Source organism: Melanotaenia boesemani, chromosome 9, assembly GCF_017639745.1.
Source record: "Melanotaenia boesemani isolate fMelBoe1 chromosome 9, fMelBoe1.pri, whole genome shotgun sequence".
NCBI lineage: Eukaryota > Metazoa > Chordata > Actinopteri > Atheriniformes > Melanotaeniidae > Melanotaenia > Melanotaenia boesemani.
Genome location: NC_055690.1, coordinates 37,157,015 through 37,184,462, shown reverse-complemented (window position 1 = coordinate 37,184,462; position 27,448 = coordinate 37,157,015). Strand labels below are relative to the sequence as shown.

Genomic DNA, 27,448 nt, shown 5'->3' with positions numbered 1-27,448 from the left:
TTTACGGCGTAGCTGTCGCGGCGTCTGCGTGTGGTAGTTTACGGCGTAGCTGTCGCGGCGTCTGCGTGCGGTAGTTTACGGCGTAGCTTTCGAGGCGTCTGCGTGCGGTAGTTTACGGCGTAGCTTTCGAGGCGTCTGCGTGCGGTAGTTTAAGGCGTAGCTTTCGAGGCGTCTGCGTGTGGTAGTTTACGGCGTAGCTGTCGCGGCGTCTGCGTGCGGTAGTTTACGGCGTAGCTGTCGCTGGTGAGTTTGCTTTCCACTCGAGCGTAGGGTGTCGCATCTTTTTGGTGTCGTGTTGCAGTTTCTCCTCCTAACCTGAAGGTGGCAGCAGGGCGGTATCAGCCGGTAAACTCACCAGGTTGGAGTTCTTTTGATGGTTCTCTTTAGTTCGGTCGGTATTTTCAGTTTTAAAACAACAATGGCGTCCAGTACAGTTCAGTGTCTTTATTAGCTTGTGGAAGAAAACGAAGAAATAATTTGATCAGCTTCTCATCAACTTGATCCAGTGGTTGTTATTTTGAAAAACGGTGGTTACCACACAAATTCAGTGACAAGGTCCAGATATCCGGCAGCACGTGATCCCAAACTGACCAATCACAAGCGAGTACCCGTCGACACGTTGAGCCTACGGCGGTGACGCAGACGCCACGCGACCATAACTCCACCTTTAGACTCAGAGCTAGATCTGATTCCTCCAGAGGAGCATCTCCCTCAGCTTGGAGGGAACCAGAGGAACCTGTGTGGAACCACTTTGGGAGGAATTCTTCTAGAAAGACTGGACCCAGATGTTTCTTTGAGATTTTTAATTCTGTGAAGTTCTAGAAGGATTAAATGTGTTTATAAATAAAAACAATAAACATCCTTTTGCTGAACAACAGATCCAGTCCAGGTTCTGGTTTAGACCCACGTTGCATCAACCTGCTCACATGTTGAAAAAAGTGGGTTCTGGTTCTGGTTCACTGCTGCACTGATGAATTAGAACCTGCTGGGTCTCCTGGTTCTGCCCATGAGTGCCTGAATGAACAGACAGCACTTGAACGAAGCACAGAACCATCTCCACCTGCAGAGGAGGACCAGAACTAAGCGATGTGGTTCTTCTCAGACCATTTTGTGATGATGTAGTTGGAGAGAACGTTGTACTCCTGGACCAAAATTGTGGTCCACCTGGAGTCAGCTCTGTAAACGGGTCGGGTCTTCGTGCTGAGGTTCTGTTGAGTGACAGTCCAGTGAAACAGAACCATCATCATGTGGAACCGCTTCCGCCTTTAACGACGTCTGACCCAGAATCCAGAACAACGTCACGATTCTGTCTGCTCATCTCTGGACCTTCAGGCAACATAACCAACACCATCCTGCTGCTTCTGGAATCAGGACCAGCTAAGACCGGGTTCAGGTCCTTCTTTCTGGAAAAGTTACAGTCCAAAGGTGAGATTTTCAAACAGAACCAGGTTCATGGCTGTGACATCTTCACCACCAGGTCACATGACATCCACAAACAGGTCGCTGGGATTTCCCATGGCCAGGCGGAAGGACTGTTGGGAGATGTCAGGCTCCATGGAGGAGAAGTCCTGGTGGTCTTTGTTACCATGGAGACCAGAGAAGGAGGTCAGAGGTCGCTGGGCGCTGCTGGCGCTTACGCTGACCTCCTGATTGGTGGGCTCGGATTCTTCCCCTCCTCCTCCTTCCTCCTTTGGATCGTGGCTGCAGTTCGAGCGGCTGCTTCCTGATTGATAAAAGATGAGGTGATGGTTTCAGGTTCTGGTTTCTGTCTCCGTCCATCATAAAGACAGAAAGGAGACACATCTCACCTTCACTGGGGTGACTTCCTCCTCCGGCTGGCAGGGGGAGCGGCGAGCTGTAGGGGTGAGGGATGGGGTACTGGTAGGGGAAGACTGGCGGCTCGCAGTCGGATCCTCCTCGAACTGAACCGTCTTCATGGACCAGCAGAGACATGGCGGTCAAATCTGAGGACAACATCGACCATATGAGATCAGGACCTAATCAGAACCAGAAACAAAGTCCAGCCCTCCATCTTGCCTGTCTCTGTCTACTTGTCCCTGAACTCAGAACCGCCTACATTTGTACATCCAACAGGAAGCAGACCTGACCTAAACCTGATCCAGACTGATCTAGACTTGATCTAGACTGTTCTAGAACTGATCTAGACCTGATCTAGACCTAATCCAGATTGATCTAAACCTGATCTACACCTCATCTAGACTGATCTAGATCTGATCCGGACTGATCAAGACCTGATCTAGACCGGATCCAGACTGATCTAGACTGATTAGGACTTATCTAGACCTGATCCAGACTGATCTAGACTGATGAAGACCTGATCAAGACTGATCTACACTTCATCTAGACTGATCTAGACCTGATTTAGACTAATCTATACCTGATCCAGAGAAACCTAAACCTGATCCAGACAAATGGAGAAGGCCCAGATTAATATAAACCTGTTCCAGTCTGGTCTAGACTTGATCTAGATTTGATCCAGACCTTATCTAGATCAGGGGCCTTATTTCTAAAGCCGGCATAGGAACAAAAACCGGCGTAAGCCAAATAAAGTCACCTTTTAGGATTTATAAAACCAAACCTGACGGGAAAATGTTCCTTCCTCCACGGCAACTCTGACCAGGCGTATGTACAAAATCTAGAAAAACAGGAAGCGGCGACACCAACGGTCCAGAATAAAACCAAGAAATGATGTGAAATGTGAGACGTTTGTACACAATCCACTATCACCTTCCACACCACATGTTAGATTTTAAAGCTGTTTGCAGACATGAATAAAGACACGTTCCATATTTATCCTCCTAAGAGCCACGCTCGGGAAAACCAGGATTTCCAGGAAAAAGGGAGATGATGTTAATAAGAAGCTCAACCACTAAAACATGTTCTGTCATTGTGGAACAAAACTTCATGTTATAAAACCCATCCAGATAAATAAGGAGCCAGTCTGCTGCCAGCATGTAGCAGCCAGTAAAAGAACAGGCGGAAAGTAGCTTCAGTCCTTCATCCTAGACCCAGCAGAGCGGGACCAGACTGGAGGCTGGAGGTCTAGAAGTGATGCAACGCTTAGGAAACACGTAGAGGAGGATTTATTTATTTATTCTTACACAAAGCTTTTTATTGTTGTCCTCATTTCTGTCCACACGTCTTTATCTCCTGCAACTCCTTGTCCACCTGGTTAATAGCGGTGATGGTGTCCCTCTGCCCCGCCCACCCAACTGGAGCCCCGCCCACCCAGGAACTAAAAGAAACATTATTTACCACTAAATAAACGGCTACCAGTCTCAGATGTTTCTGGACATGTTCATTTTATAAATTAAAACAAATTCCTGGCATCATTACTGTCATTTAGCAGATACTTTTCTCCACTCTGGGAATCGAACTTCGATCTCCCGCATCGCAGACAGATGTTCTACCGACTGAGATATCCATCCGTACGTTCCGACTCCTCTGGTGGTTCTTCCTTCTTACACTGTGATGACAGCGTCTCCACCTGCTGCCACTATTCTGTCTTTCTGACACCAGTAACGTCCACGCCGTGTCCACCAGTTACACATTTTTACCTTTTCCAACGTGCTCCATCAGGATCTCTGTCTCACACCCTGAAAAATTCCTCTTCTTCCCTCTTTTTCCCTCCCGAGCCATCATGGAAATGATGTGATGAATATGTGTTACAGGCGTCCACCTGACCATTTATAGCCACCATGTGGGCGGGGCAAGGCGTCCCTCACCTGCGCCACTTTAGAGTTGGTTCTGGTTTATAAACAGAAACAGGTGGAGGACGTGTGTGTGCACGCTTTGATAAATCTGGAAGTTGAAGTTTGCTGCAGACGCCGCCTGTAGTTTAGGTTGCTACGCTCAGGTTGATAAATGAAGCTCCTGGTCCAGACTAATCTAAACATGATCCTGACCTGATCCAGACTGATCTGAACATAATATAGATGTGCTCTAGACCTGCTCCAGATCAAATCCAGAGACAATTCAAACCAGATCCAGACAGATCAAAACCTGATCCAGACCTGAGTCAGTTTAAAGTGAGGTTCAGATGCTGGGTCTCTGTCACCCTCTGGTGGTCACAGCTGGTACTGTAGACCGGTTCCTGTGCGTACCTCCACACAGGTCTCCAAAGACGTAGTAGCACTGCTCGGAGAATGTGACTTTGTTGACGGTGTGTCGGATGAATCCCGCCTTCAGCAGGTTGCCGGCATACTTTCGAGCTTCGCGGCGGTCTGTGAAACCCTCCAGGTTGCAGTGGAGCCAGTCCACCACATCTGAACCTAGACAGACGGACTACAATTACAAGCTGGTCTTTGAGGAACTCAGAGGGATTTCTGAGATTCTGGGTGAGGTTTTTCTGATATTTTTGAGGAGAACCGACAGAAACATGACAGAGGGTTTCTGTAGGGTCTGTGACTCAGATCTAGTTTTGTTGAACGATCCAGATCTGGCCTTCTTACCGATGAAGGCGTTGGGAATGGTGATCTTCAGCCACATCCTGTCTCGAACTTCTAGACCTGACTCTGGATTGGCCATCGCCTTGACGACCACCGTCATGTCGCTGTGAATGTTCAGGTGGTTTTCTTCGTGGATCCCTGGAAGACAGCAGCTCAGTAAGGACTGATGGACTAAGGGACAGATGAAGGGTGGGTGGAGGATGCAGAGGCTGGTGGGATCGTTACCGTAATGTGGGGGGAGCCTGCCCGTCATGGCGGCGGTGTGGGACACCCAGGCAGCCGGGTCGATGGGACGAACGGGCTCACCTGGAGGGTTTCAGAAGAACTTCAGCTGGTTGCAGAAAAACCAAAACATGAAAGTTTGGTGAAGGTTGTGGACTCACTTCTGGGTAGCGTGAAGCAGCCTCGCGGGTTTGGATCCCAACACTTGGCCACCGTTAATGTCACCGGTCTGAAAGAAACAGCGGAAACAGTTCAGCTAGACCTGGTTCTGATCCAACCCTCAGTCAGGGAGAAAACAACATGTCTCACCCTGTTTGGTGGACGATCTCTCTCAGGACTCGGACGGCATCATCGTTACTCATGTTCTCAAAGTTGATGTTGTTTACCTGAAGGACACAAAAAACAAAACTATTGGTCCAAGTACCTGTCCTCAGAGGTTCAGAGGTTCATGTCCTCAATAATGGTGCAATTTCATCAGCAAAAAACAGCTTGAAACCAGCAACCATCAGGGACCCCCAGGAACCATCAGGGACTGTCAGGAACAACCAGAAACAATCAGGAACAATCAAGAAAGGTCAGGAACCATCTGGAAACATCAGGAACCAGCAGGAATAATTAGGAATCATCAGGGCTCACCAGGAACCACCAGAAACCGTCAGGAACCACAATGAACGATCAAGAAATGCCAGAAAACCATAAGAGACAATCAGGAACCACCATCATTAAGCACCATTAAGCACCAAAAACCAATGGGAACCATCAGGGACAACCAGGGACCACAAGGAACATTCAGGGACCATCAAGAACCACCAGGGACTACCAAGGTAAGTCATGAACCACCAGAAACTATCAGGGACCACCAAGGACTATCAGTAACCACAAAGAACCAGCAGGAACAATCAGGAACCAACTGGGAACATCAGGGACTACCAGGGACCACCAGGAACCACAAAGAACTGTCATAAACCATCAAGAAATCACAGGAACAGTTGGGAACCATCAGAAACAACAAAGAACCACCAGGAACCGCCCAGAACCATCAGAAACCACCCAGAACCATCAGGAACCACCAGGAAAAATTGGGAACCGTCAGGAACCACCAGGGACCGTCAGGAACCACAAGGAACCCACAGGAACCACCAGGGACTGTCAGGAACTACCTGGAACCACCCAGAACCATCAGGAACCACCAGGAAAAATTGGGAACCGTCAGGAACCACCAGGGACCGTCAGGAACCACCAGGGACCGTCAGGAACTACCTGGAACCGTCAAGAACAATCAGAACCCAACTGGGTGCAACAGCAACTATCAGGGACTATCATGAACCACCAAGGACCACTTCGACCATCAGGAATCACAAGGAACCTTGTGGGGCTATCAAGAACCACCAAGGAACACCATGGTCTGTCAGAAACCAGAACAAGGCATCAGAAACCACCAGGACCTGTCAGGAACTATACAGAACTGTTGAGAATCATCTGGAAGCATTAGGAACCATCAACAATCACCAGGAATTATCAGGAACCATCAGGGACCTTTAAGAACCACAACAACTGTCAGGAACCATCAAGAAATGTCAGGAACAACCAGGAACAATCAGAACATCCCTGATGAGAATGTCTACTTGGATCATTAGGACTTTTTGTAATAAAAAATTACAAAGTTCTGCTTCACATGATGAGAAGACAAAGATTTGTGGGACCAGAACCAGAGTTCCGATCCATCAGCAGTACCTGCAGAAGCATGTCTCCAGGCTCAATACGTCCGTCCGCTGCCACCGCTCCTCCCTTCATGATGGAGCCGATATAAATCCCTCCGTCTCCTCGGTCGTTACTCTGACCAACAATACTGATTCCCAGGAAGTTGTACCGCTCTGAGACACAGAACAAGAACCAGTCTGAGTCAAACCAGGTTCAAGAAAAAAACACAAATTGACTTTCAGGCGATCAAAATATTTTCAGATTATTATAGAAAAATCATCAGACCTGATCCAGACTTTATTTAGACTGACCGGACTGAACCAGACCTGATCCAGACTTTATTCAGACTAATCCAGGCTTCGTCCAGACTGAACCACTCCTGATCCAGTCCTGATCCAGACCTGATCCAGATTTTATCTGGACCTGATCCAGACTGAACCAGACCTGATGCAGACTCATACAAATCTGATCCAGTCCTAATCCAGACTCAATCAGATTGATTCAGACTGATCCAGACCTGATCCAGACTGATGCAGACCTGATCTAGACCTGATCCAGACTGCACCAAACCTGATCCAGATTGAGCCAGACCTGAATCAAATTTGATCCAGACTTGATCCAGACTGTACCAAACCTGATCAGGACTGATGCGGACCATATCCATTTCTGATCCAGACTTGATCTAGACTGATCCAGATTTAATGCAGACTGATACAGACCTGATCCACTCCTAATCCAGACTTAACCAGATTGATCCAGACCAATCCTGACCTGATCCAGACTGATGCAGACCTGATCTAGACCTGATCCAGACTGCACTAAACCTGATCCAGATTATTCCAGACCTGAATTAAAGTTGATCCAGACTTGATCCAGACTTGAATCAAAGTTGATCCAGACTTGATCCAGACTTGAATCAAAGTTGATCCAGACTTGATCCAGACTGCACCAAACCTGATCAGGACTGATGCGGACCATATCCATATCTGATCCAGACTTGATCTAGACTGATCCAGATTTAATGCAGACTGATACAGACCTGATCCACTCCTAATCCAGACTTAACCAGATTGATCCAGACCGATCCTGACCTGATCCAGACTGATGCAGACCTGATCTGACTAATGTGGACCTGATCCATACCTGATCCAGACTGATCCAGACATATGCAGACCTGATACAGACTGCACCAGACCTGAATCAAAGGTGATCCAGACATGACCCATAATTGATCCAGACTGCACCAAACCTGATCCATACTGATGTAGACCTGATCCATACCTGATCCAGTCTTGATCCAGACTGAATCAGGCCTTATCCAGACTGATCCAGGTTATTCAGACATTATTCAGACTGATGTGGACCTGATCTAGACTGAACCAGATCTGATGCAGACTGATACAGATCTGATCCAGTCCTAATCCAGACTTAACCAAATTGATCCAGGCCGATTTAGACCTGATCCAGACTTGATGCAAACTGCTCCAGAACCCGATCCAGATTGAACCAGCCCTGATACATACTGACGCAAACCTGATCCAGACTGATCCAGACTTTATCCAGACTGATGCACACCTGATCCATATCTGATCCAGACTGGATCCAGACTGATCCAGACCTGATGTAGACTGATACAGATCTGATCCAATCCTAATCCAGACTTGACCAGATTGATCCGGACCGATTCAGACCTTATCTAGACTTGATCCAGACTGATGCAGACAGGATCCGACTGATGTGGACCTGATCCAGACTGAATCAGATCTTATCCAAACTGATGCAGACTTGATCCAAACTGACCTTAAACAGATCTAGACTGATGCAGACCTGATCTATACTGAACCAGACCTGATCCAGACTAATGCAGACCTGATCCAAACCTGAGTCAGACTAAACCAGACTTGAGCTAGACTGATGCAAACCAAGTCTAGACTGATCCAGAGTAAACTAGACAGAACCAGACCTAAACAAGACTGATTAATACCTGATCCAGACCTCATCCAGACTTTATCCAGACTAAACCAGACCTTGGTACATCTGTGATAAATGTGATCTGATTAATGGTGAACCTTGTCTTGGAGGTGGACCTGGTCCAGTATTTGTGTGGAGCTGGTCTGTACTCACCCATGTTGAGTGTTACGGTGATGATGTTGAGGGACATGGTGGAGTCAGTGACACTGCTGAAAGACACAGACTGACAGAGATGGAGGACAGGTCAGTGACAGGAAGTTCCGGTAACATCAGGCGACCAATCAGAGCGTCAGGACAGAAATATTTCATGAAGGTTTCAGCAGGAAGTGCACAGAACCAGAACCGAAAATGTATTATAACCAGTTAGCCCTGGTCAACTTAATACTAGACAGGTTATCCTGGTCAGGTTAGTACTGGGACCTTATGTCTAAACCTGAGCGTAGCAAAGCCGACTACAGGTGGCATATGTAGGGGAAACAGGAAATGCGGCGCAAAAAATCTTTCTATAAGATTTCTAAAAAAGTGCGCACGCACGTCCGAAGCCTGTTTCTGGCGCACGTGAGGGAGTGCCTTGCTCCGCCCACATGGTGGACGGCGTGGTCATCACCAGGTCAGAAAAGTGGAGGAGGGCAGCAGGTGGAGATGCTGTCAACGCCGTGTCAGAGAAGAGGATCGGCTCATTTATTCCTTTGTTTTCATCTAGAAAATAAATATGTACAGATACACCTGAGACTGGCAGCAGTTTATTTGCTGTTAAAAAATATTTACACTCAGAGGAAGTCCTGCAGGTGCAGACGGACACCATCACCGCTATTAACCAGGTGGACAAGGAGTTGCAGGAGATAAATGGTAAATGGTCCGTATTTATATAGCGCTTTACTGTACCTGGGATGATACCCAAAGCGCTTTACATTATACATCACATTCACCCATTCACACACACATTCTGATGGCGGAAGCTGCCATGCAAGGCGCTCAACCACGACCCATCAGGAGCAATTAGGGGTTCGGTGTCTTGCCCAAGGACACCTCGACATGAACTCGACTTGGCCGAGGATCGAACCGGCAACCCTTGGGTTACAAGAGACGTGTGGACAGAAATGAGGACAACAATAAAAAGCTTTGTGTAAGAATAAATAAATAAATCCTCCTCTACGTGTTTCCTAAGCGTTGCATCACTTCTAGACCTCCAGCCTCCAGTCTGGTCCTGCTCTGCTGGGTCTAGAATGAAGGACTGAAGCTACTTTCCGCCTGTTCTTTTACTGGCTGCTACATGCTGGGACGACTTGTTCAGAAAGACGTCTGCAGACACCAGAACGTAGAGCAGTTCTGGTACTTCCATTAGTCACCTGAAGCCTTGTTTCCAAGAACATAATACGGAGCAGAATCTGCAGATGAAGCTGCCGCCTCAGTTAGTGGACCCAGGCCGATGAGCCACATGTTGAACCACACATGATCTGGACCTTTAGAGAATGAAAATGTTTTGTTAATGACAGCAGGTTTCACTTCCAGTTTTCCTCTGAGATTATTATTATTATTATTATTATTTCATCTCTTCTGGTTCTTACTGCAGCTTTAGTGCATCACCAGCAGCGATTCCATCGGTGAAACGTTTCACGTCTGGTATAACACGGCTGAAGGTTGGCTGTGAGATCCCCGACCTGGCAGCCAGGTCCCTCTGGAAGGTGCCGGTTGCAAGAAAACCTAGTTAGCACCTGCAGAGGGACTGGGACGGTCTGGTTCCTCCTGGTATGGTCTTGTTCCTCCTGGTACGGTCTGGTTCCTCCTGGTACGGTCTGGTTACTCCTGGCACGGTCTGGTTCCTCCTGGTAAGGTCTGGTTCCTCCTGGTACGGTCTGGTTACTCCTGGCACGGTCTGGTTCCTCCTGGTATGGTCTGGTTCCTCCTGGTACGGTCTGGTTACTCCTGGCACGGTCTGGTTCCTCCTGGTAAGGTCTGGTTCCTCCTGGTACGGTCTGGTTCCTCCTGGCACGGTCTGGTTCCTCCTGGTACGGTCTGGTTACCCCTGGCACGGTCTTGTTCCTCCTGGTATGGTCTGGTTCCTTCTGGCACGGTCTGGTTCCTCCTGGTACGGTCTGGTTCCTCCTGGCACAGTCTGATTCCTCCTGGCACGGTCTGGTTCCTCCTGGTAAGGTCCGGTTCCTCCTGGCAAGGTCTGGTTCCTCCTGGTACGGTCTGGTTCCTCCTGGCACGGTCTGATTCCTCCTGGCACGGTCTGGTTCCTCCTGGTAAGGTCCGGTTCCTCCTGGTAAGGTCCGGTTCCTCCAGGCACGGTTTGGTTCCTCCTGGTACGGTCTGGTTACCCTTGGCACGGTCTTGTTCCTCCTGGTACGGTCTGGTTCCTCCTGGTAAGGTCCGGTTCCTCCTGGCACGGTCTGGTTCCTCCTGGTACGGTCTGGTTCCTCCTGGCACGGTCTGATTCCTCCTGGCATGGTCTGGTTCCTCCTGGAACGGTCTGGTTCCTCCTGGCACGGTCTGGTTCCTCCTGGTGGTCTCTGGAATGCCGGGCCCAAACCATTACAGAGATCCAACAGCACAGCACACGACAGTCAGAACCGGGTCATGAGCCAGGGAGTAAGTCTTCCTGGTCTCTGAAAATCTAATCCCTCCGGAGTCTGGCTCCATGTGGTCCAGCAGAACCAGATCAGCCGTTGTACGTCTTTATGCTCTGGGGAGCCGTTTTATATCCAACCATCAAAGTTCTGAAGGCAAGGCAAGGCAGTTTATTTGTAGAACACATTTCATGTACAGGACAATTCAAAGTGCTTTACATAAAACAAAGACATTACAGATATTTAGAATAGTAAAAGGCATCAACACATAATCACAATAAAATAATAAATTACATTAAAATGATTAAAAGCAAGATAAGTTAAAAAAAAAAAAGTTACCGTGCAGATTTCATGCTTAGGTGCATGAGAAAAGAAATGTTTTTAACCTGGATTTAAAAATGTCTACATTTGGTGAAAGTTTAATCTCCACTGGCAGTTTGTGCCACTTGTTTGCAGCATAACAGCTAAATGCTGCTTCTCCATCTTTAGTCTGGACTCTGGTCTGGACTCTGGTCTGGACTCTGGCCTGGACCAGTTGACTAGAGTCTTTGGACCTAAGAGCTCTGCTAGGTTTATATTCTCTGAACATATCACAGATGTATTCTGGGCCTAAACCATTCTGGGATTTGTAAACAATCAGAAGGGTTTTAAAATCTATTCTGTGACTGACAGGAAACCAGTGTAAAGATTTAAAAACTGGTGTGATGTGTTTAGATCTCTTAGTCCTGGTTAAAACTCTAGCAGCAGCGTTCTGGATGAGCTGCAGATGTTTAAAGGTCCCATATTATACACTTTATTCCCAATCTGAGACCATTCATTAATATCTAAATGAAATATTTCCGCCATGGTATGGACAAATCGACCCTCAGTTTGAGTGCAGCGGCTTCTCTTCACCTCCCTCTTTTTAGCAGCTTCAGAAATGTGCCGTTTATGGTGGGCGGAACCCTGGTGGAGCAGCTCAGCTGTTGGCTCCGCCCATCGCATCGCCCGTCATGAGGTGATTGACAGGTTAATATATTTTCAAGCTATCAGACTAATAAGGCCGAAACGATAAAATAACTGCCAGCTCTTACCTCTCCAGCTGTGTCACGGACAGTTGGTATTGAACCTGGCTTCAGCTTCAAACGGTTGGCGAAGCCTGCTTTCCATGCCCCCATGTTGTGGAAACAGTCCTCTTTGAAATGCTGGCCACAGACATGCAAAACCTTTGGAAGTTTTCCGGGTACATTTCCTCCAAAAATAAAATTAATCCACTCAGTCCTCGTGGGTTCAGTGGATGGAAGTAAAAAAAACGTTTTCGTGTTCATTTATGCAGCCACAAACAGAACAGTGCTTCTGTCGCTTAGCCATGTCCGCTAACGAGGGTTGCCGAAGAGGGAAAAACAATGGGCGCTAGGTGATTTTTAGAGGGCGGGCTTTGAGAGCCGGTAGACGGGTCCATCGCTCTGTGGGGAGTGGTTATTGTCCCTTATGACGTCATAACGTACACGCTTTCAAACAAGCTCATTTCAGCGCTTACTTCCCTAGAGGTGGAGCAGGGGGGAGAGAGAGCGCCTGAAAGAGTTTCACACTTACGGGTCTCCTACACATGCGGGGGGACCAGTATGACTGTTCCAAAACCATTAAAAAGTGAATTTTGCATAATATGGGACCTTTAATGCTCTTTTTAGGAAGTCCTGTTAAAAGACCATTACAGTAATCCAGTCTACTGGAGATGAACGCATGGATGAGTTTCTCTTGGTCTTTCTGGGAGACTAAACTTTTAATCCTGTTGATGTTTCTGAGCTGGTAAAAAGCTTCTTAGTGACAGCTTTGATGTGGCTGCTGAAAGTCAGGTCTGAGTCTATCAACACTCCCAGGTTACGAACTTGGTTGGTGATTTTAAGAGCCCGAGTCTCCAGGTGTTTGCCAATGCTGACCCTCTTCTCTTTGCTACCAAACAGAATAATCTCAGTTTTGTCTTCATTTAATTGTAGAAAATTCTCCCTCATCCAGGTGTTTATTTGCTCCAGACACTGACACATTAGGTCTATTGGACTGCAGTCATCTGGTGACAGAGACACATAAAGTTGTGTATCATCTGCATAACTTAGATAATTAATGCTAAAGTTCTGTAATATTTTACCCAAAGGGAGCAGATACAAGTTGAACAGAAGAGGTCCAAGGACTGACCCCTGGGGGACGCCACAAGTCGTGGCCACTCGCTCAGATTCATAGCTGCCGATCGTAACAAAATAACTCCGGCCTTCTAAATAGGACCTGAACCAGTTAAGGACCGCTCCAGAAAGTCTGACCCAGTTTTCAGCCTGAAAACAGGATTCTGTGATCTACAGTATCAAACGCAGCACTGAGATCCAACAGAACCAGGACTGATACTAGACCAGAACCAGGACTGATACTAGACCAGAATCGGTATTCAACCTAATGTCATTTAACACTGTGACCAGAGCTGTTTCAGGGCTGTGATGAGGTCGGACGCCGGACTGAAATTTATCAAGATTTCCACTTTCATTTAAAAAGTCATGAAGCTGGTGAAATACAACTTTTTCAATAATCTTGAAAATAAAAGAGGTTAGAGACGGTCTATAGTTGTTCATTATAGAGGCGTCTAGAGTCCTTTTCTTTAGGAGGCTTAATAGCAGCTATCTTTAGTGACTTGGGAAAAATGCCTGATGCCAGTGAGCTGTTAACTATCAGTAGGAGACCACTTTCTACTGAGGTAAAAACTGGTTTTAAAAAGTCGGATGGTATCATGTCCAGAGTGCATGTTGTTGATTTCAAATGCCAAACTGTTTCTTGTAGGATTTTTAAATTCACCATTTTAAATTGCGACATAACTTCAGAATTGTTTCCGGGTTTTAGACACAGACTAATTTTCTTGTGTGACTGTGTGGAATTAATATTTTGTCTGATTGTTTTAATTTTTTGGCTAAAAAAGTTGGTAAATTGGTTTTATTTCTCAGTGTAAAGGAGCTCAGGGCTTATCTGTTTAGGAGGATTAGTAAGTTTTTCAATCATAGCAAACAGAGAGAATTGTTGACGTTCCTGTTAATCATTTCAGATAAATGCAGCTCTCTGGCCTTGCACAGCTCATTGTTATAGTTACGCAGGCTTTGTTTGTACAGCTCATAGTAAATTTGAAGTTTATTTTTCCGCCATTTCCGCTCAGTTTTTCTGCATTCTCTTTTTAGGCTGGTAACCACAGTGGTGTTTCTCCATGGTGTTTTCTGTTTGCTCAAGTTGCTCTTGATTCTTATCGGTGCAACAGCATCCATTACATTCAAAATTTTCAGATTGAAATTATCCAGGAGTCCATCAACTGACTCTGCACTGGTTGTTGGTAACATAGCTATGGCCTCCACAAACTTAGCACTTGTTATTTCATTAATGTACCTCTTCCTAACCGAGGAGCAGGTTGGTTGGACATTCTGAATGATCAGTAAATCAAACAAAATACAAAAATGGTCAGACAAGACCGAGTCAGTGACAGCTACAGAAAAAATTTCCACACCTTTTGAAATAACCAGGTCCAGAATGTGACCTCGAATGTGGGTCGGTTCTTTTACATGCTGCCACAAACCAAACATCCAATATGGAAGAAAATTCCTTGACATTACCATCCGTCATGTTATCTATGTGAATGTTAAAATCCCCAGTTAACATGAAATGGTTAAAATCAGTAGAGACAACCGACAATAATTCAGAAAATTCATCAATAAAATTTGCACAATGTCCTGGACATCTGTAGATGATTAGAAATAGGATTTTAGGAATGCCCCTTAAAATAAAACTAAGATATTCAAAAGAAGTAAAATCACCAAATGACATTTCTTTACACTGGAATGAATCTTTAAATAAGGCAGCTTCTCCTCCCCCTTTCCTCCCGTTTCCACATTTATTTATAAAACTAAAATGAGGGGGTGCTGTTTCATTAAGAACTGTAGCACTTGTGTCTTCTGTTAACCATGTTTCTGTCAGAAAAAGAAAATCTAAACTGTGAGAAATGATGAAGTCATTAACTAACAGTGATTGTTGGACAGAGATCTAACATTTAGTACAGCTAGTTTTATGAAGTTTACTCTGGTCTCTGTTGTATTCTGAGTTATACAAGGTACAGTTAACAGATTAGATCGATTCACCCCACAAGCTGACCGTGTTCGATTCCTTATTTTACAAACTAACACAGGAATCCTACTGGGTCCAGGCTTGATCTCAGAACAGCTGTCAGTAGTAGCAAAACTACAGCAAGGACCCTGAACGCATCATGGCATGTTATCTTTGTTGTGAATTCTGCTGCTCTGGGAACCTCCTGCACCTCCTCTCATGCCCTGCTCTGCCAGGACAGATGATCTAAGAGGAGGATGAGGAGGGGGAGGAGGGGGAGCCCTGTATTTCTTGGTAGATGGTGGTCGCTGGGGTCCGGTCCGGGATAGAGACATCCTTTGAAGACCTTGGGTGATGTGGAGAAGAGGGTCTGATGAGGGGGGAGAGCTGGGAGTTGATTGCTTCTCTGCTGTGTCCTTCGCTCTTATCTGTACATCATGTTTGGGTTTGCCGTCCCAACAGCATGACGCAAGTGTGCACCAAGTAATCTGCATCCAGTTAGATTTGGATGCAGACCATCAGGTCTGAATCGCTCCTTACAGTTCCAAAAGATACTGAAGTTATCAATGAACTTTATCCCATGGGTGATACATGCGTTTGATAACCATGTGTTCAGGCCAAGAAGCCTACTGAAAAGTTCAATCCCTTTACCCGCTGTAGGAATGGGTCCTGAAATGTAAACATGGTGTGCTCCAAACTGACACAGTCTCTCCAACAGCAGAGAAAAGTCTTTTTTCAGGATCTCAGAGCCAATTTTCCTCCCCAGAATATCAAAAGACCCTGTGTGGACAATAATCTTCATACCATCTGGATGTGAAGACAGAATGGTCTAAACATCTCTGTCAGTTCCCTGACTAATGTATCAAAAAGTGTTAAATTTTCCGTCTTTGCCATCCTCACATGCTGTGTTATGGAGTCCCCAATCAGAATTGTGTCTATTTGTTTTTGTGTGGAGGCGCCGATAGCTTCTCTAGTCCTCCTGTTTGTGGGATTTTGGCCTCTCCTCCTGGTCTGGTTAGCCCTGGGCTGAGTTTTAGGGCTATTTCTTGAATTTTGATAAATCCTTGCATTACATTCATCATCATTCATTTTAATATGACTCAACACATCATATTTATTATGCAGTGAGACTTCAGATGGTGGAGTGAGTGCTGCAGCTTTAAATTTCCTGCTGGATTTACCTCTGCGACGAACAACATCAGACCAGGTTCTGGCCGGGGTTGATGACTTTGGTCTGGCACCAACAGTGTTCCAGTAGGAGGGATCAGTCTGATGGTCCGGTTTGGGATTTTCCAGCTATTCCAATGTCATTTGAACACATCCAGGGAAGTGTATCAGCCAGGTCTGTAGCGGGAGGCTCCACATTCGACATGCCTTCGCGTATGAAGATGTGACTCAATCCATTTGACAACTCAGTAGCTTGTACAGAAGCTACAACAGAGTCAATAAATTCTTCATTCACACGAATGTCTTGCAGTGTTTCAATCCTCTTCTCCAGCTGTGTTATCCTCAAAGAAAGTTGCTCACACTCAGTGCAGATACTGCAGGGTTAGGAGACATCATTCCACTAGTTCTCCGATGGCAATCAACTAAATTTATCTAAAAATATATTCGTTCCAGTGATTTATAAGTGACCAGGAGTCCTTGTTCCTAATTTCTTGCCGGTAAAGATACGAAAAAAGAAGAAAAAAAGAAGAAAATGCAAGCAGAAAGGAGAGCAAAGCAGGAAGCGTCCGCACTGCAGCAAAGCAGGAAGTGCTGAACAGCTACAGGTGGAGACACCTGACTGTAGCCTGACTAAGAGCACGTTTCCATGGCAACCATGTTATTTAATAGTAATTATTAATAATGTGTCTGGAACCTGCTGGCAGCAAACAGCTTTAATATCTAACGTGCTATGAAAGGTAATATGTGATTCACGTTTCACATCATCTCTGGTTTTATTCTGGACTCCGGCGTCGCAGTTTCTCCAGATTTTGTACGTACGGCAGGTCAGAGTAGTCGTGGAGGTAGGGATGTTCTGGCATCTGGTCTGGTTGTATAAATCCCAGAAGCTGACTAGAAGTGGTGTATACTGGTTTCTGTTCCTACCCCAGCTTTAGAAATGAGGCCCCTGGTAAGTTAGTCCTGGTTACGTTAGTGTTTTGTAGATGTTCTGAAGGACATTTAATAAAACTATTTCCGTTTGTCTCTGTGCTGCCCCTACTGGTCACATCCACACTGACACCCCAAACATACATTATGAGTGTGTGTGTGTGTGTGTATACCCTCTCCATCCGCGGTGTTTTGGGTTTTCGGTGGCAGCGCCGCTGTCGCCTGATGAGTCGCGGGGAGGAGCTGCTCTGCTCTGTCGATTGGCTGAACCTGCCATGACATCACAGTAGGTAACACACTCATTTCAGCTCACAGCTGTGTGGTTACTAAGCAACAAGGAATCAGCTGGATCGGACTGATGAGTGGAAACAATCCAAGAAAATATGAAGGAAAAAATTAAATAACTAAAACTACACACACAATATATATATATATAAAAATGTGGAAAAATATGAAAGAAAATACAATAAAAATATTGATAAAAATACTATTAAATCTGATCATTTAAAATAATTATCAAAAACTAAAATTAAAATATGAAATCTTTTATTATTCACAATTAAATAAAATAATTTTCAGGAAAAATTCAAAATAGTTTAAAAATTAAAGCAAAAGGTAAATTTGTGTCATGTAGAAGACGTTAGAAAGATTAATATGAAATAAAACCTGAACATTTTAACTAATCATTGCAAAATTTGTCAAATCAGAAAATATATTAAAACATTTCAAAAAGGAAACTGAAAATAATGATTTGAATAACTTAATAATAAACAAAACTTTAGATTCATCAGTTAAAATTCTAAATGAATGCTGAAACAACACAAACCTGATAAATTATCAATAAAAAATACGTGAGACAAAATAAAAATCAGTTTTCAGAAACAGAAACAAAATCAAAGTTCTTCACATCAGAATCCAGAGAGAAGAGGGATTAAGACGGAGCTGCAGACGAGTCTCAGGAACATTATTTCTGCTACCGGATCAGATGGGACACTTTTATCTGCAGGACAATACAAACGCCACCATCAGTCATGTGACCTGCAGCAGCCAATCACAGCTGGAGTGTGAGAAGAGCTTTACTGGAGCAGAAGAAAAGCACCTGAGGGCAAGTGGATGTGTGTCAAACACACTGACAAATCACAGCAAGAGCTGCTGATGATGTCACACAGTCACGTGACCCAATGGCCTTAAAGGAGCAGAGCAACATTTTTAGACCATGTTAGTACTGGTCCACCAGTACAGACAGCTCCATCAGGCTCCATCAGGCACCTCACCATCAGCACAGGAAGAAGAAAACATGTCAATGCTCACTAACTGCAAAATGGCCACTGAATTCACAGCCTGCAAACGCATTTCCACAACTTTCCAGACTCATGAAACCACGACTTCCGAGTTAAAATACCCTTCTGGAGCACAGGTCTGATGTTTGCTTCACTCTGGACAGAAGATGATGAACAGATGAAGAAACTCATGAAGTTTTGTTGCCTTACAGGCTGATTTAATTTGACTGGCTCATAATAAATCTGGGAGAAGCTCTATCAGAGGAGTTCTGCTCAGTCTGGATGTTGGACCACCCGCGGAGACACCTCGTTTTCCTCGTCTCTGCTGGACTTCCACTCACCTTCCTCCTGAGTCTTCCTCAGATGAGCAGAAACTGGTCGTCTCCAACTCGCTGCTCTGTTGGGTTGATGAGCTGTCTCCTCCACCTGCTGGCCCCGCCCCCCTCTGATCAGCTGGTTGGTTAGTGTGCCCATTCAGACGGCCGCCTGCACAGACACATGTAAATCAGAGACAGTTTGTGTGTCACATGTGAGCTGAGAGGCAGGAATTTCAACCTGCAGCCAGGTGTTTTTCTGCAGGCCACGCCCTCATTTAAACATCCAGTCACGTCTGATCATTCAAACACGACTACATGATGTAAAATGAATCGGTAAGAGGAACATCATGAATCGGGTTCACATTTTGCTTCTGTTTTTATATTTTAACTAGATATGTCAAATGATAAATATTTTTAATCAGATTAACCACAGCTTAAAAAATTAATTAATCATGATTAATCACCATTAGTGACTCTGAAATCTGCGGACACAGAGAAGACCAGAAAGCCACCAGACCAGCAATGTTGGTTCACAACTCAGCAAAACAAAACAACTTGAAAAATGTGTGTGTGTGTTAAAAGATCATCGACTTCCCCGAGGGCGACGCCCACGTGTTGTTCCATCAATGTTCTTTTTATTCTCAAATCCTTCCATAGAGTCAGCAGGCTCGTCTCTTCCATCTGGCCTCTGGATGCCTCCACGTCTCACCGTCATGATGGAGAAACAACAGATGTGTGGGGCTCGTCGTGCCACGCTTGCGTTAAAGATTTTAACTCAGTTAATTACATAAACTAGTTACTGCTGTTAATATATTATTTTTGACAGTCCTAACTTTAATCTGTCTTATTTATTTCTTTTATTGTTTTGACTGATTTTATTCTCTGTGCTTTAGTCTTCCGTACAGCATTTTGGTCCTCTGTGGTTGTTTTTTTAAATGTTTTATAAATAAAGTTGGATTGGACTGGTATGAGCAACATGATGGATTGATAGGTTGAACATCAATCAAAAATCAATTTTTTTAAAAGCACATTTTAAAAACCCTAGTTGATCAAAGTGCTGGACAGAGTCGAAAACAAGACTAAACATAGAACACATAAATTATAAATATCACAATATTCTCAAGTGACACCACTATCATGTGTTAAAGGCTGATCTAGAAACAGGTTTTCAGTCTGGCCTTAAACTCCATGTCCCTGATGAAGCATAACTCCAAGGGAAGGAGGCAGGTGCACGACTGAAATGCTAGCCATACTGTTGTTAATGCTCTAACTGAGGCCACGTAGTCAATAAAGTGATGTAGAAACTCGTCACAGGTTGATTTAGACACATTTTTAAGTTAATCTGGCGTTAACAGAGGGATTTGTGACAGACTGAATTGTACTGAACAAAACCTGGGGCCAATTGCAACTAGCAGAAATAACACTTGAAAGGAATTTACATTTGCCTTCTTGAACAGTATTTTGATAGAAAGATAAGATGATAATCCGTAGATGGAACATGATGAATCAGTATCTGGACAATGATAAATTAGTATCTGGAACATGATGAATTGCTATGAAAAACCTGATGAAATGGTATGAAGAACATGATGAATGAGTATGAGGAACATGATACACCGGTATAAGGAATATGACATGATTGATAATTACTCGTCATTTGAATATCATGCTTTTGTTTTTAGCAACCCACCTATTTTATCTGTGACTGTTAATAGACCACCCAAGCCTGTCTCCTGCTTTATACAAGAATTTCTGACTTTTTAACTGTAATACGCTCAAAATACAGTAAAATTTTAATAACTGGTGATTTTAACATACACAATGACAACAGATCTGATGCTCTTGAAGAGGAGTTTTTAAATCTTTTAAACTGTTTAGATTTCAAACAACATGTCACACGGCCTACTCACAACAGAGGACACACCCTGGACTTGGTCATAACCTTTGGTCTGTCCACTGGTGTGTCCTCTGTTGTTGACCTTGCTGTGTCAGACCACTACTGTGTGTTTTTTAACATCACCACTTTTAGCCAACAGGAAGCCTCAGTGAGAACTGTGAGGAAACAATATATTACGTTTGAAGTGGCTGCAAATTTTATTGAAATTTTAAACCAAACTCCTGCTCAGATTTTACCTGCATCATGTGATTTTATCATTTTAACAGCAAAGAAGTCAGCTATCGATGAAATAATAAAATCCAAACCCACACCACCGTGGAGGAATGAGCAAATCAAAGGACTCAAAAGACATTGCAGGAGAGCAGAGAGGAAATGGAGGAAAACAAAATGAATAATTTATTTAGAAATTTTTAAGGAACTTTAAACCTACAATAAAACAGTTAAAACAAGCCAGAACACTTAATTTTCCCAATCTTATTACAGAAAACAAGAATAACCCCAAATTTCTTTTTAGCTATGCCAAGCCAACTTTATTTATAAAGCACTTTACGACAGCAGCTACTGAACAAAGTGCTGAACATAATATAGTAAAAGCAGCAAAACATTAAATAAAAGACAAGACAATAAAATCATTAAAAATCATTAAAACAATTAAATCAATACAAGACAAAAACAACACAAGCAATAAAGCAAACTCATACTGGGTGAAACGCCAATGAAAAGAGGAGGGTCTTTAGAAGGGACTTAAAACTGAACAGTGTTGAAGCCGGTCTGACCTGCAGCTCTGGTCCCACCACAGAAAAAGCCCGGTCCACTGCTTCCATTCATGTCTAAACTACTAGAGCGTGCCGTCTTCAGTCAGGTCTCACAGTTCCTTCCAAGACAACAACCTGTTAGATCCATATCAGTCTGGCTATAGGCAAGGCCGCTCTACTGAAACTGCTCTCCTGCCAGTTACTGATTCCCTACGGGTTGCCAGATCCGCTGGTCAATCCTCAGTCCTTATACTGCTGGACCTGTCTGCTGCCTTTGACACGGTCAACCATCATATACTGTTCTCCACACTCTCAGAGCTTGGCATCTCAGGATCTGTCCTCTCGTGGTTTACGTCCTACCTCACAGGAAGATCTTTCAAAGTATCTTGGTGAGGGGGCGTGTCCAGATCACATGGGCTGACAACAGGGGTGCCTCAGGGCTCGGTTGGCCCTCTTCTCTTTTCACTATACACCTCCTCACTCGGTGCAGTCATTAGCTCTCATGGTTTTTTCCTACCACTGCTATGCAGATGACACTCAGCTTTTCCTTTCTTTCCCACCTGACAACACAACCGTCTCAATGTGAATATCAGCATGTTGCTGATATCTCCGCATGGATGAAGGATCGCCACCTTCAGCTAAATCTGTCTATGACCGAGCTTATTGTCTTTCCAACCAATCCTTCCTTACCGCCACAGATAAGCATGCAGCTTGACTCCATCACGCTTGTGTCTACATCTTCTACCAGGAATCTTGGTGTCATGGTAGACAACCAGCTGACCTTTAAGGACCATGTTGCCTCGGTTGCTCGATCTTGCCGATTTGCTCTCTACAACATCAGGAGGATCAGACCCTACCTGACCCTACCACACGGCCCAGCTCCTGGTCCAGGCTCTGATCATTTCACGCATTGACTACTGCACCTCCTTACTGGCTGGCCTGCCTGCATGCTCAGTTAAACCTCTGCAGATGATCCAGAACGCAGCAGCACGTCTGGTCTTCAACCAGCCCAAAAGAGCTCATGTCACTCCGCTGCTAATCGCTCTCCACTGGCTTCCAGTTGCAGCGCATCAGATTCAAAGCTCTGTTTCTGGCTTACACAACAATAACCCAAACGGCTCCGGTCTACCTCCACTCCTTAATCCAGAGCTACACTCCCTCTCCACAGTTACGCTCTGCCAGCGAAAGATGCCTAGTGCTCCCACCACAAGGTGGAGCCACATCAGTAGCTACACTCTTCTCCTCTGTTGTTCCCCGGTGGTGGAACCATCTACGAAACTCCGTCCGATCCGCAGAGTCCTTATCAACTTTTAAAAGCAAGCTAAAGATTCAGTTATTTAAGGAGCATTTCCTTTCGTTTTGGTTTTAATATGCATAAATTGATTTTTTAATGTAAAGCACTTTGTGTTGCCCCAGCATGAAAGGTGCTTCATAAATAAAGTTTGATTTGATTTGATAAATCAGTTTGTAGAACATGATGAATCGGCATGAAGAGCATGATGAATTAGTATGAGGAACGTGATAAATCGGCATGAAGAAGATGATGAATCGGTGTGAGGAATGTGATGAATCGGTATGAGGAACGTGATGAGTCAGTATGAAGAACATGATGAATCGGTATGAGGAACGTGATGAATCGGTATGAAGAACATGATGAATCGGTATGAGGAACGTGATATATCGGTATGAAGAACGTGATGAATCGGTATGAGGAACATGAGGAATCGGTATGAGGAATGTGATGAATCGGTATGAGGAACGTGATGAGTCAGTATGAAGAACATGATGAATCGGTATGAGGAACGTGATGAATCGGTATGAAGAACATGATGAATCGGTATGAGGAATGTGATATATCGGTATGAAGAACATGATGAATCTGTATGAGGAACATGATAAATCGGTATGAAGAATGTGATATATCGGTATGAAGAACGTGATGAATCGGTATGAGGAAAGTGATGAATCGGTATGAGGAACGTGATGAATCGGAATGAAGAACATGATGAATCTGTATGAGGAACGTGATATATCGGTATGAAGAACGTGATGAATCGGTATGAGGAACGTGATAAATCGGTATGAGGAACGTGATGAATTGGTATGAGGAATGTGATGAATCGGTATGAAGAACATGATGAATCGGTATAGGGAATGTGATGAATCGGTATGAGGAACGTGATGAATCGGTATAAGGAACGTGATGAATCGGTATGAGGAACAAGATATATCGGTATAAAGAACATGATGAATCGGTATGAGGAACGTGAGGAATCGGTATGAAGAACATGATGAATCGGTACAAGGAACATGATGAATCGGTATGAAGAACATGATGAATCGGTATGAGGAACATGATGAATCGGTATGAAGAACATGATGAATCAGTATGAGGAACATGATGAATCAGTATGAGGAACATGATGAATCGGTATGAAGAACATGATGAATCGGTACAAGGAACATGATGAATCGGTATGAAGAACATGATGAATCGGTATTAGGAACATGATGAATCGGTATGAAGAACATGATGAATCGGTATGAGGAACATGATGAATCAGTATGAGGAACATGATGAATCGGTATGAAGAACATGATGAATCGGTACAAGGAACATGATGAATCGGTATGAAGAACATGATGAATCGGTATGAGGAACATGATGAATCGGTATGAAGAACATGATGAATCGGTACAAGGAACGTGAGGAATCGGTATGAAGAACGTGATGAATCGGTATAAGGAACGTGAGGAATCGGTATTAGGAACGTGATGAATCGGTATGAAGAACGTGATGAATCGGTATGAGGAACGTGAGGAATCGGTATTAGGAACGTGATGAATCGGTATGAAGAACATGATGAATCGGTATGAAGAACATGATGAATCGGTATGAAGAACATGATGAATCGGTACAAGGAACATGATGAATCGGTACAAGGAACGTGATGAATCGGTACGAGGAATGTGATGAATCGGTATGAAGTACATGATGAATCGGTATGAAGAACATGACGAAACGGTACAAGGAACATGATGAATCGGTACAAGGAACGTGATGAATCGGTACGAAGAACGTGATGAATCGGTATGAAGAACGTGACGAAACGGTATGAAGAACATGATGAATCGGTATGAGGAACGTGAGGAACTGGTATGAAGAACGTGATGAATCGGTATGAAGAACATGATGAATCGGTACAAGGAACATGATGAATCGGTACAAGGAACGTGAGGAATCGGTATGAAGAACGTGATGAATCGGTATGAGGAACATGATGAATCGGTACAAGGAACATGATGAATCGGTATGAAGAACATGAACAATCGATATGAAGAACATGAGGAATCGGTACAAGGAACATGATGAATCGGTACAAGGAACGTGAGGAATCGGTATGAAGAACGTGATGAATCGGTATGAAGAACATGAGGAATCGGTATGAGGAACATGATGAATCAGTATGAAGAACATGATGAATCGGTACAAGGAACATGATGAATCGGTACAAGGAACGTGATGAATCGGTACGAGGAATGTGATGAATCGGTATGAAGTACATGATGAATCGGTATGAAGAACATGACGAAACGGTATGAGGAACATGATGAATCGGTATGAGGAACGTGAGGAACTGGTATGAAGAACATGATGAATCGGTACAAGGAACATGATGAATCGGTACAAGGAACGTGAGGAATCGGTATGAAGAACGTGATGAATCGGTATGAGGAACATGATGAATCGGTATGAGGAACATGATGAATCGGTACAAGGAACATGAGGAATCGGTATGAAGAACATGACGAAACGATATGAGGAACATGATGAATCGGAATGAAGAACATGATGAATCGGTACAAGGAACGTGATGAGTCAGTATGAAGAACATGATGAATCGGTACGAGGAATGTGATGAATCGGTATGAAGAACGTGACGAAACGGTATGAAGAACATGACGAAACGGTATGAGGAACATGATAAATCGGTATGAAGAACATGATGAATCGGTACAAGGAACATGATGAATCGGTACAAGGAACGTGAGGAATCGGTATGAAGAACGTGATGAATCGGTATGAGGAACATGATGAATCGGTACAAGGAACATGATGAATCGGTATGAAGAACATGATGAATCGGTACAAGGAACATGATGAATCGGTACAAGGAACGTGAGGAATCGGTATGAAGAACGTGATGAATCGGTATGAAGAACATGAGGAATCGGTATGAGGAACATGATGAATCAGTATGAAGAACATGATGAATCGGTACAAGGAACATGATGAATCGGTACAAGGAACGTGATGAATTGGTACGAGGAATGTGATGAATCGGTATGAAGTATATGATGAATCGTATGAAGAACATGACGAAACGGTATGAGGAACATGATGAATCGGTATGAGGAACGTGAGGAACTGGTATGAAGAACGTGATGAATCGGTATGAAGAACATGACGAAACGGTATGAGGAACACGATGAATCGGTATGAAGAACATGATGAATCGGTACAAGGAACATGATGAATCGCTACAAGGAACGTGAGGAATCGGTTTGAAGAACGTGATGAATCGGTATGAGGAACATGATGAATCGGTATGAGGAACATGATGAATCGGTACAAGGAACATGAGGAATCGGTATGAAGAACATGACGAAACGATATGAGGAACATGATGAATCGGTACAAGGAACGTGATGAGTCAGTATGAAGAACATGATGAATCGGTACGAGGAATGTGATGAATCGGTATGAAGAACGTGACGAAACGGTATGAAGAACATGACGAAACGGTATGAGGAACATGATAAATCGGTATGAGGAATGTGATGATGAGCATTATCTCACTTCTCTTTCTCTGCCTATGTATTCTTACCTTGTTCACTCACGCCTGTCCTCCGCAGTGTCTCTGATGGTGTACAAGACTGAACTTCCTGTAGTTCATCATGACTGACAGCTGTGGCACTGACACACACACACACACAAACACACACTTTATTTACAAATGACATCACATCTGGTCAGCATGAGCTCATTTCCCTTCCATGTTTAACTATAGGATATCCAGAGAAAGACTCTCAGCATCAAATACAAACTCACTGAAAGGACGGAGGTCTGGAGTCTCCAATCCCACTTGTCCTCTCTATGGGGGGTGGAGCCAGGCTGGAGGGAGTGGCCACTGATTGGACGTCTGAGCCCCTGAAATCTGGCTGGCAGGTGTCTGATGACACCACCTGTAGAGAAGAGGAAATTCTGGATCAGTTCTGAGGTTTCCCCATCATGAAGTAGTATCGCCATTAGGGCTGCAACGATTAGTCGACCTTGTCGACAATACAAACAGTCGACAATTAATTTACCCGTTGACTATTGTCCGCAAAAAGAACAAAAAACTACAGAGTGAGACATCGTCTTCTTCCCTATCTCTGCTGAGAGTTGCACAATGCACAATAAAGTCTGCCAGGGGAAAAATATGGCGGCAGTAGAGGACGTCAAAAGTCTGGGATAACTTCACGCTAAACTTACAAAATAAAGACCTTGTGTACCACTGAAGTACGTCTGCAATGCTCGAACATTTAAAGAAGAGATACGTTGGACTTACATAACAACCTCATGCAAAATTTCAAAGCTGAAAGTGAAATAAGATCCATTTATAATTAAAGCTGCAAGCAGCGTTGGAGGCCCTCGCACCTCTGGCGCCGCTTCGGCCTATTGCACCACCCCATTGGCCAACAACCTCCCTCCAGCAACACAGCCGCTCTCGCCCACAGCCATAAACCCATTCTTCCAGAGTTTATGTCGATCAAGAGGTGATTTTCGTCATGAGAGGATCAACTTGCACCTCAGCCTGTCCACTGATGACATCTGAAGCATTCATGACCTTGTTTCATACAAACTGTGTTGAATTCCCACAAACCGGAGCATGATTTTATCAAGAGGAAATTTCTACGTGGCCACTAGGTGGCACTATAGTCGTTTTCATGAAGAACCATGTTCAGGTTGGAACTCTAATGAGAACAGGAAAATATCAGCTCAACTGGTCAACTGACAGAAG

General features: G+C 44.3%; 1 protein-coding gene across 3 annotated transcripts in view; it reads right to left on the bottom strand.

Annotated features, from left to right (window-relative positions):
- Positions 1–521: 521 nt before the first annotated feature.
- The window catches only part of LOC121645730 (segment polarity protein dishevelled homolog DVL-3-like), a 32,959-nt gene continuing 6,032 nt past the window's right edge, over positions 522–27,448 (bottom strand). Inside the window, exons 3-15 of one of the 3 annotated variants that reach the window (XM_041994377.1) lie at positions 26,497–26,630; positions 26,273–26,361; positions 18,756–18,900; positions 17,308–17,404; positions 8,517–8,586; positions 6,426–6,565; positions 5,001–5,077; positions 4,853–4,920; positions 4,695–4,775; positions 4,473–4,607; positions 4,125–4,292; positions 1,809–1,964; positions 522–1,723 (exon numbers count right to left, since the gene is read on the bottom strand). In XM_041994377.1, coding sequence (XP_041850311.1) covers positions 1,479–1,723; positions 1,809–1,964; positions 4,125–4,292; positions 4,473–4,607; positions 4,695–4,775; positions 4,853–4,920; positions 5,001–5,077; positions 6,426–6,565; positions 8,517–8,586; positions 17,308–17,404; positions 18,756–18,900; positions 26,273–26,361; positions 26,497–26,630 — 1,605 coding nt within the window. In that variant the 3' untranslated portion in view covers positions 522–1,478. Of the gene's footprint in view, positions 1,724–1,808; positions 1,965–4,124; positions 4,293–4,435; positions 4,776–4,852; positions 4,921–5,000; positions 5,078–6,425; positions 6,566–8,516; positions 8,587–17,307; positions 17,405–18,755; positions 18,901–26,272; positions 26,362–26,496; positions 26,631–27,448 lie in introns of those variants that run through there. The other 2 variants (XM_041994376.1, XM_041994378.1) reach the window with 2 other exon arrangements.